The sequence below is a fragment of the Teleopsis dalmanni genome, chromosome 1, assembly GCF_002237135.1.
Source record: "Teleopsis dalmanni isolate 2A chromosome 1, ASM223713v2, whole genome shotgun sequence".
NCBI classification, from domain to species: domain Eukaryota; kingdom Metazoa; phylum Arthropoda; class Insecta; order Diptera; family Diopsidae; genus Teleopsis; species Teleopsis dalmanni.
The window spans coordinates 63,485,721-63,497,436 of NC_051846.1; the positions used below are offsets into that span (position 1 = coordinate 63,485,721).

Consider the following 11,716-nt stretch of genomic DNA (forward strand, 5'->3'; position numbering starts at 1 on the left):
GTCCTAAATATACGTAATGTATTTAGTTTCAAAATACTTTTAATAAGTAACTGTTTCTATGAATTATTATTTAAAGTTAATATTTAAAATGAAATATTTATAAATATTGAAACAAGATATTATTGATTGTTTACACGGACTTGCTAATAAATGTAAGTAACGAATAAAGTTTTTAATTATGTTTAATAAATATGTGAACTATTATTTAAAGTTAATATTTAAGATAACGTTTATAAATAAATGTTCACACAAGATATTTCTGACGTTTTACACCGCTCAGCTAATAAGGCAGAATTTTTAAGAGAACTTGTGTGAAGTACATGTATCAAACCAAACATCACCTTGTCAAACACACCATAAGCAGTAAGCATGGTGAATTGTTTTGAAAACGAGTATGAAAACAGTTTGTAAGCAACAATCGGTGTGTTAAGTGGAGGATTTATTATGTCGTGCAGATTGTATTTCCCGTCGGAGTTTTGTTAAACGTAACAAAATAAGAAATCGTTTCGTAAATATTTATTATTAAAAATACTTTAATAAAAAATTATAATAATATTAAATATGTAATTTAAAATTATTGAAATATGTAATAAAGAAGATTTATAGTTAATATTTACAATGGTCAGTCAATGTGTAACATGTGGATTACTTGTAGGTTGACAAGCAAATGTTGATTTTTTAAACAAAAAAGAAAATTGTTTATATTTATTTTTGATTATAAATGTATTATTATAAGGCAAAAATCATAAAAAATAATCAATTAAAAAATTGTTAACAATAGCACAAAATTTTATTTAAATAAATTTTAAAGTGAAATAATAATAAAATACAATATAATATCAAATAAAAGAAAATTTATTAAGAAAAATCGTTTAAAATTAAATAAAAAATTATTTCATTAATAAAGTGAAAAAAATTTTAATAACATATATTATTGATATAGTGTTAACAACAACAAATTAAAATAAATAAATAAACAGCTAAATAGTGTTTTATTTTATAATACACACGGAGGAATAATATATTTTGAAATAAAAATTAAATAAATAAAAAAATTTAATAATAAAAATAAAATATAATATAAATTTTTTTAAAATCTAAATCTAAATATCAAAAAAAAAAAAATAAATACAGAATTTATTAATATATAATAAAATTTATAATTTTTTACTCTATCAAAAATGTATAATTAAAATTCTACTCCAAGTAAGTGGAGAACCTATTAATCAAAATCCCTTTAATATTCGCCGGAAAAAAGAAAAATGCCGCCCTTTCTGAAATTTTCCTCCGCCAACGTTTGTGCCATAATTTTCTTTGTACTGCAGACCGTCGTTGCAGTGCAACGTTATGATCAACTGCCCCACGATGGCGGTTCGTATTATCGCACTTCCAGTTCTGGCGAAATGATAAGCTCGTCCGCTATGACGAGTGATACTTTTCCGCATCACAATCGCTGTGAGCCTATTACGATTTCTATATGCAAAAATATACCCTATAACATGACAATAATGCCGAATCTTATTGGTCATACAAAGCAGGAAGAAGCCGGACTGGAAGTGCATCAATTTGCGCCTCTCGTTAAAATCGGTTGTAGTGCGGACTTACAATTATTTCTATGCTCATTATATGTGCCCGTATGTACTATTCTAGAACAACCGATACCACCTTGTCGCTCGTTATGTGAATCCGCGCGTGTTTGTGAGACCCTCATGAAAACTTATAATTTTAATTGGCCTGAAAATTTGGAATGTTCGAAATTTCCAGTTTACGGTGGTGAAGCATTATGTGTCGCTGAGAATACAACATCTTCGACTGCGTCACCAACGCGTACTATACCAAAAGTGACGACGCGAAAAAATTACGCCGGTATGGAGGGTCCACATCGAAATATCGGTTTCGTTTGTCCGGTGCAGCTGAAAACTCCACAAGGCATGGGTTACTCGCTGAAAGTTGGAGATAAAGTGAGTTCAAAATTGTTTTATATTAAAACTTAATTATAAAAATTATATATGAAAATAATCCTATTTAAATAAATGTGTTTAATGTATAAAAATTAAAACAATAAAAAATTAAATCTACAATTAAATGAATAATTAAATATACAAACAAAAATATATATTCTTATTTATATAAAACTAAAATTAAAATATAAAGTAAATAATAGTAACAAAAAGAAAAATAATAAAATAAAATAAATAAAACTCATAAAACATTGAATATTATATTTTAAATATATAATAAAAACCTTTAGCTTTATTACTCGCAAGTCTTCAGAAGACATTATTAAAAAAATCTAGATTATAATAGATACCAAGCAGCATAGATCTATGCTTATCAGCAGATGGGGGAAATAATATTAAGTAGGGATTTGACTAGGGATTTAGGGAATGTGGAAAAGAAATGATGTTAAACAAAAAGGAAAGGATTTATTATGGCCAAAGGTTCTTTATAGCAATTTAAAGGATTAAATATGCATATATACTATATGTTTATATATATTGTGTACATAAATATTATTATATACAAATAGAATATAAGTAATATAAGTATATGCATTATCTTAATAAATAAGTTTTAAAAAAATAATGAATAAAAATATAACAGAAATAATAATAATAAAAGATACGAAATTAAATAATAAAAGAACACTCTTAAAAAGGTATTATATGTTAATATAAATTGAAAATATAACAAAAGTTGAAATAAATTTTATACATAATAAATGTAATATAATTATTTAATAATTATTATACTTATATTATAAATAATATAATATATCATTGTAACAATATTATAATAAAATAATATGTATAAATATAATAATAAGACAATATAAAATATGGTATGATTATAAAAATGTCATGGTAGGTATATATTCTATATATATAGCAATATTGCAACATTATTTTAAGATATATTAAGTAAATATCAATGTTCAGAATTCAGAATGTACTGATATTATGTAGACATATATAATAAAAAAGACCTTCACTTAAGAACTTTAGTGCTTAAAAGTATTACTTGACTTATGTTCAATTCTATAAGGGCTTGTAGTATTTATTATTAAAATACAAGAAAAACATTTATAACTTATATGTTATATTAGAAACACTCATTTAAAGACGGATTTGATTTCCGACCATTCTAACATTTTTTATTTATTTATTGTATAGTTTCGTCTCTCTAAGCTGGCATAATTCTGTACCAATATCTATATATATTTTCATTAAATTTGTTTATTAAAGTCAGTTAAAGAAAGAAACTATAATCTATTGTTTTAAACGAAAGGTTTCTTCAAACAGTAGTAATTAAGTTTTTGGCTGTATGGTCACAGCTGTATTGAGGATCGGGAAATACATATCATCAGTGGTCTTCTTGGAAATATTTCTTTTATTTCATTATTCGCAAACCTTTTTTTAAGACTACAAGTACCAAATTTTTTGATATAATATTTTATTAATAATCTATTTAACAATACATATAAATAGTAAATTTTTCTGACAAACCCATTTGACATCGGGTCTTTTTATTTTTTTTTATACTTTACTTCTCAAGATTTAAAGACTTAATTTTATAAATTAAAGTGATCTTAGTTCATAGTAGTAGATATTTTTATATTTCAATCAAATAGATAATAATAAATAGATAATAATAAATAAATAATAATAATAAATAAATAAATAATAATAAGTAAATAATAATAAATAAATAAAAATTAATAAATAATGAAAATTATATTATAAAGACTTAAAGTTGTAAATTAATGTGATTTTAGTTTATAATAGTAGATATTTTTAAATTTTAATCGAATAGATAATAATATATAATAATAAATAAATAATAATATTAAACAAATAATAAGAAAATAAATAATAATAAATAAATAATAATAAATAATGAGAATTATATTATAACAAAATGGGGAAAAAATAAAAGTATAGCCAAAAATTCAAGGAAAAGAAGGAATAAAAATTTTATGTGGGAAAAGCCTATAGAACATAAATATTTTTCATATTAAAATAGTCAAACCGCCAGCTTTCGGCACCAAAAGCATAAACTAATAAGAAGTGTCACAAAAAAAATCTATAGGAAATTACTTAAAAACGACGTCTATATACTTATACTATATACTTATTGCGATCAGAAAGTAACGAAAATTTTTTATTATATGTAGTTATTTTTTATATAAATGTCGCCCATATTTTAAAGTTTATTTGAACTCTTTCTCAAGGCGGAATATTATTACATCTTGAAGTTTAAGTTTTTTCTATATTAATATTTATATTTATGAGTATATGTAAAAAGAATTATGAAGTTATTAAAAATCAAGAGTAAAAATAAAATAAATAAAATCATATAAAAATAATCTTGAGAAAAACACAAATTTTTTTTTAATTTGATTTTATATTCTGTCAAATAATTTTGTGACATTGTACAGGTTTTTAATAAATAAGATTTAGATAGTTTTCCCTAATCTGAAAAAAATACAAATGAATAAATTAATGGAAAATTGATTAAAAATATCAAAAAGTACAATAAAAATATTTAATAAAAATAAACAGTATTATAAATTATTTAATAACTTTTAAATAATAAATTAATAAAATCATTTAATTAAACCATAAAATTTTATTTATAATATTGACTATGTTATTGACATACATTGTTATTTATTGTAAAATTGTCAAGTATATTATTTTTTATTATTAATAATAATTAATGCATCTATAATTATGTATTATAATAAAAAATTTTATTTACTACTCTTTAAAAAGTCATATAATTTTCTAGTAATTTTTTTTCTTCTCTAAAATTGGAACACATAATTTATTAAAATCTTTATAAAAAAGGAGTCTGTCAAGTCGGTCCGTTTTTGAGTTGTTAATGGAATTGTTCAACAAGTTTCTTTCTTCTCATTATGCTTCGCCCTCGTACCTGAGTTTCTTACTTTCTTGGCATTGCGTTTGTATTTTTCTCTTTCTTCCAATTTACCTGCCGCTCAATAAAAACTGTGCCATATCAAATTTAAATGCTCAGGAATCAAGCCACAAGACCTACAATGCCTTAAAAAATTAAAAATTTAAGGATTTTCTGTATTTCAGCACCTTTTTTCCTTGTCGCCGTCGTCCAACACAAAAAGCAGCAATGTTCATTGTTTAATACCTAAAAAAATTCTACCTGCCTTGAGATGAGATTCTTTTAAGACCATATAAGCATCGAAATTTTTTGTCTTCTCATCTAATCCCTTTGAACCTTTGTAGGCAGTGAAGAAACTTATGAGAATTACACTGGAAACAAGTTTTAATTAATTTTCTGGCACTTCTTTTTTTTACCAAACATATTTTCACATCTACATATCTCTCTGTAAATCCCCTAAAGTATTTTTTTATTTGTTTTTAATTTTCTTTCCTTATTTCTAATTACTACATTCAGAGCCTGGCTAGATACTTGCGCAACCCAAAATATCTTTCCAATACAAATTTCGACAGTACAAATTTACTCAGCACAAATGTTTACTCATCGTTGATTACACTAAACGATGATTATTTCCGAAGATGATGGTAAACATTTATTTGATTTTTGTGATTTTTATGATTTTTGTAATTTTTGTAATTTTTCTATTTATACAACAAAATACTCAACCAACCAAGATACAAGATACTTTACCCGTCGGAAAAAAGGGCTCTTAATCTCTCGTCTTCGCGCGTTTTGTGGAAGGATTTGTGTGTGCCGTCAACGGAGGCATTAAATATCGATGATGCATTTGTGTACTGTGCTGTGATGTGATGTGATGAACGCGATGGAAATCGTATTAAATTGCCTAAGCCGTGTGTGAAGTTGACATATTGGATTTTTCTATCGATTTCACACAGATTCCATTTTCTTATTTTTTCTCTATGTTACCCTAGAAGAAAAATATTATTTTGTATTGATGTAACAAATTGAATGATTTAACTTAATGCACGTCTATTATTAGAATGTTAAGATACATTTATGGTAAATAGAAACTAATAATGTGGAAAAAATTAGCTTTGGTAGACATAAAAATAACAAATTTAATACTTAATCTTATATTTAAGAATATTTATGTATTCAATATGGGCAAAATGTTTAGATAAAAATGATAAAAACATATGTTTCTAGACTTGGATATTGAAAGGTTTAGCAAATACACGAACTCGGCATCTATACTGGCTACAATTTGGCAAGTTAATCATGCTCGAAACCGAGTACGCATTATTTTCGAACTTTATCTGCGATTCCAAATTTTTACGTTTTAGTAAGAAAGTGAAAAGTTATGTAAATATCTTACCAATATCTTGTCCAAATGTATACGATGACATTGTTTTAGGACCGTCTGCTTACTTACTTACTTACTATAGTCTTCTCCTTGAGGAGCATAGGGCCTCTATGTCTACTATGTATTGCAAATCAATAATTCAAAACCCACTTGTATATAAACTGAGCCAATTACACCGTACACTATATGATTCGTGTCTTGAAGACCTCTTCTATAACAGATCGATATGTTTTCAACTGGAAAGTGTAGCAGCAAGACAAAGCTCTGTCAATATTGAATAGTAGCATTTATAAAGATATATTCTCGTAACTCAGCTTCTACATTGGCTAAAACGTTAGTTTAACGTTAGTACAACGTTTCCAAACTGGGAAAATTAAAATAAATGTGTTAGTACAACGTTTCCAGATTGGGAAAATTAAAATAAATGTGTTCGGGAAGTTCGATGAAATTCATTACTGATTAAATGGTTACGTCAATAAGCAACTTTGGCGAATATGGAGCGAAGATAATCCTAAAGTCGTTAACGATTCACCATTACATTCTTTAAAATTGACTGTTTGGTACTTACTTCTTTCGAAATGAATGGCGATTACTTTTTATGGGGCTTAAGTCATTGGTTTATATCGACAAACCAGTGACTTCTGAAGTATTAAAAGCCAATGTTTATATCACCATTAACGCCATACGGCCACATTTATTGCAAACAGTAGTCAAAAATTGGACTGATCGATTGGACCGCGGCATATATATGCTGGAAATCATATTTAAAAAAAAAATGCCATGAAATTATCTACCAGAATATAATAAAAAAAATTTCATTCCAATAATATTTTTGTCTTGTATTATCATTTTAAGCCTATCATTTTAAACGTATTATTTTGAGCAGCTAAAAAAACACTCGGTGGAAGTAGAGCCTAATTTCCCAAGCTTTTCTAGCACTTGGTAGGTTGCATACTCATCAGTTTTGGAATATCTTGAAGATTATGAAAAAATTAATTTTTTAAAGTTAAGCTAATTATGGTCTTAAACAACACTATTGATAAATATTTGGCTATTTCAAGATAGTTTCACACCCAGTCCAATAATGTAGCAAAAAGATAGAGTGAAGAGATAGGTTAATAAATTTTTGCTATATAGTATTTGATGTCAGTGGGTTCTTCCGATAAAGATCTTTGTAGGTTATTCTTTTCGAATAAATTATCAATAATGACGTTGATTAAACATATTAGTTTCTTAGAAGCACAAGTACTTTGTTGTTTTATTACAAAAAAATTTATTATTATTAGAAAATAATATACTTTAACAAAAAATGTGAAAGAACATTTTATTTAGAAAGAAAGAATATAAAATAAAATAATGTTTGCAAATAATTACTCGCCTATCTTTATGACCTAATTGTTAGTTTCTCTCTTTTAATTTTTATTTTTATTTTTATTTTATAAAAAATATTAATGAATTATTTTTATTGAAATTATAGACTTCGTAAAAAAATCGCATTACAAGCTCTTATCATTTAATTGCTCTAATTAAGTAAACAAATAAAATTACAGTTAATGTAAAACTTTTTTATATACAATTTAATAATATTTTGAAGATTGATTATTAAAAAAATATTTTTAAAAATAAATATTATTAAAAAAATATAATTAAAGTTTTCATATTCATGACGAATTATCTCTATTGGTTGAAATAGGGTATAATAGTGAAGAGATACCCAATGGATGAATATTAAAAAATTCACTGAAACTAATTTTCTATTAACATTTTCTTACTGTTATCTCCTCTTCTATTAAAAAGTTTTTATTATGAGTTGAGAATAAAAAATGGATTTCATTCATAGGAATTGTGAGGTGTTAAAATCGACATAAGCAACACATGTTCCGATTACATATTCGCCTATTAACAAATGACAGCAGCTCTTTATAAAATTTGTTAAATTTATTGTTACATTGTTCTGGTATCAATTTTTAAAATTGACACCTTTTTGACTTTAAATGAGTTTAAAGACCATACATAAATATAATAAAAAAAATAATATAATAAAAATAGATAAGTAAAAAAAGAAAAAACTTTGTGAAAAGCATAAAAAATGGGTGCAGTATGGAAATTAATTTGTTGCTTTATGCTAAACTGTCGTTAAATGGACTTAATTTAATAAATAAACATGGCAAAATCTATTTTATGACACCTCAAAATGCCTGTCGTACAACGAAATACGAAATAAAATACGAAATAAAATAAAAAGATACTTGTTTATTTTATTATTTTATTTCTTAAATTATTTAAAAATAAATATTTAAACAAACTTCGAACGCAACGACCGCTCGCCCGGTATTTAGTAGAAATTCGACAATTCAACGCCTACCTCAAAGATAATTGAAGTTAATAAAAAGGCCCATTGTAACGAAATTATTGCACTCTACGGCCGTAAATTGAAATGCAGAAAAGCGTAGCTGTCAAAGCGAAGTGTAAATTTTTTCTTATGAGTTTTTGTTGTTAGTTACCTCAACGCTTTGAAAAGTAATTGTAAATAAGTTTTTGCAGTTTTAGCCTCAAAACGCTTTTCGTGTTCAAAATTTCCATAAAAAAAATATTTTTTTTTCTTTTTTAACAAAAAAATAAACACAAACAACAACAACAAAAATTTTAACTAACTTAGTTAACGTTTTTTTTTTTCATAGAACTTTGTTTTTAAGAGTTTGTAACTTCGTTCGTCCATGTTTACTTCCATCTTTTTTTTTATGGGCTTTTGACACTACGGCAATTTTTTATAGCTCAAGTTTTTATGGTTCACGAAAAATTCTCTTTGGTTTTTATGCTTTTTGACGTGAAGAGTTTTTATGATGGTGTTACATGATTTTGTTTTGCCGGGACTGGGAAGAAGTGAGAGACGCCATAATTAAGTGACAAATGCTTAATTAGTACTTATTTTTTAAGAAATATTCCGTTTTGCAAATAGCATATATATATATTTAAAGATAGTCTATAGATATGTTGGTTTCAGGGATATGTTGGATGAATTGAATTTAAGATGAGAGATTTTCTTTGGTTGATATTCAATTAAATAGAATATAGTTTGCAGCATTGTCTTTCATAAACAGAGATTTTCAATTTTTACAGTAAGTGTTCTAATTATGCTAGAAAAGAGTTAGATTATTCTGTGTCATAAGGAACGACTAAAATTCTGTAGATACCACCCGATACTCCAAACAGGAGTTCCAGTACCCGCGCTTAATTGAAGAAATCTAATAGAAGTATTAACTGCAGTTTGCAACATTGTCCTTTATAATCAGATATTTGGAATTTTTCCTTGTCCTTGTTCTTGTTGCAAGAGGTTATTAAAATCAGTAGACAATATCCGAGTTTAAATTGTTTAAGATAAATTAAAGTGTTTAGAGTTTAAATTGCAGTAAGTAAACTTCACTTGCGGCACCAGACCAGTGGTGTGCATCTGGTACTACGAGATTGTGATAGCTGTCGTTGTAATCGAAAGTTATGCGGATTAAATGTCTGTATTCATTACTTTAATTCGATGTGGTGTTGAATATTGCAACTACATGTAATATCCAAAACTCCCCCGCAAAAAAATGGTTAGAATATTCTAGAGGTAAGGCATGGCTATTGTCAATTGACCCCCGCCACGAGGTTCAATATCCGTAGTTTTGACTGCCCTGTTCAATTAAGGTTAGCAGTGCTGTGGTGGCTGTGATCAAAACCCAAACTTACATGGGTAGAATGATTATATTTATTTACTTTCACTCCTTCCAACCGGGTGCTGTAGCTCAAACATCAGCAAAGGGTATCGATAGGCCTCGTTCCTTAACAAAGGGGATGAATTGTCAAGCACATATCTATAATTGGGGGCCAGTCACCTCGGTCAGATCTGCCTTGTTCCAGTGGTTCTAAGAATTGAACGTGAGTTATATAAAATTGATTTCATTTCATAAGATTTTCATCACTGGTGACGATTACAATCAGTGATGATGTATTTATATTTCGGTAGCGTATCCAGGATTGTGCTTAGGAGTTTATTATATTGAATTTTACACAAATTTTCATAATATAATATTATTCAAGAGGTGTTATAGTGATGAAATTTTTACTATTCCTGAGTATTCTTAAATTCTTGCAGTCCTAGCATCACCACAGACTCTATCTAAACTCCATTCCAAAAATAAATATACATCGTTATAGAAAAACTTAATTCAACTTCGCCTTTCGACTTTGTCACGAAGAGGAGGAAACAACAAAACACATTCTGTGTCGCTGACAGTTTTGCTTGACTCAGCAAGAGTTGCTTATAGCAGAAATAGGCAATATCTCTCCAAGGGACATAATAGAATTTTCAATTGCTGCGCGTCTATGGAACTAAAGTAGCTTTGTCACAATAATCTTCAAAAAATGTGGTGACGAGGTAACACAGTTCCCAACTCTTTCAAAATCTATCTATCTATTTATCTAAATGTCTCCTTTCTATCACACTTTTTCATATTCAGAATCGATTCTTATCATACGACATGTGGTGTTACCAATAAAAGTTGGCAGATCAAATTTTGCTTCATTTGAAAATTTTTTTTAAAACTTCTTGAATTTAAAAATCAGTTTTGAAACTCATTTCTTAACATTTTAAAAACCGGGCTGAGTTTATACTGGCTAACAATTCAGTTTACTGCTAAAAATAAAGCGAAACAAAATTTAAGCAATTGCAATTTTATTGCTGAAGACATAAAACACTTAATTATAATTTTATATTATAAATATAATAGAAAATATCAATGTTTTTGTATTGTGCTATACATGATTAAAATTACTAGCTATGCAATATAATTTATCCCTATTAGTAAAATAAAAATTTCTAATGTGAATTCCTAACGATTGTTTACATAATCTCTATGTGCTATTAATGCCTTTATTATTGTCTTAACTTCGACTTTTTTTATTAGATAGAATAGTTTATAAATCATCATTAGATACAATAAAAACCACTCTAAAGAAGAATTTATGAAAAGATTATTTATGGAGTATCATAACATTAGAGGTTCATTGTACTGCGATATTCAAGACTCTTTCCTTTTAAACAGTGAATGTTTAAGACCGCAAAGTAATTAAGATTCGCATTACCTTTTAAATTTTAATTTTAAATTTAAGTTTAAAAAAGCAGAATATATTCAATGTTTTAGTTTTCGTCTTAACAAAGTCGTTAAATACTATTCGAAATAGACAATTTCTTGTCATGGAACGTAAAAACTATTACCAGTAAAACGTCAAGACAAAAATATGCACTTAATTAACTCTGCATATTTAATATGCAATTGAATTGCCAATCCCTAGTTTAAATTAGTAAGACCCATAAAAAAGAATATATACTATTGCCATGCTTGTCAGAAAACAGTGGAACTAATGATGCATAAATTT

General features: G+C 26.6%; 1 protein-coding gene across 1 annotated transcript; it reads left to right on the top strand.

Annotated features, from left to right (window-relative positions):
- The first annotated feature begins 1,262 nt into the window (after positions 1–1,262).
- LOC119682729 (frizzled-like) lies at positions 1,263–3,148 on the top strand. The gene is made up of 2 exons (XM_038096228.1): positions 1,263–1,961; positions 3,107–3,148. The coding sequence occupies exons 1-2, from the start codon at positions 1,263–1,265 to the stop codon at positions 3,146–3,148; spliced, it is 741 nt and encodes a 246-aa protein (XP_037952156.1).
- Positions 3,149–11,716: the final 8,568 nt, after the last annotated feature.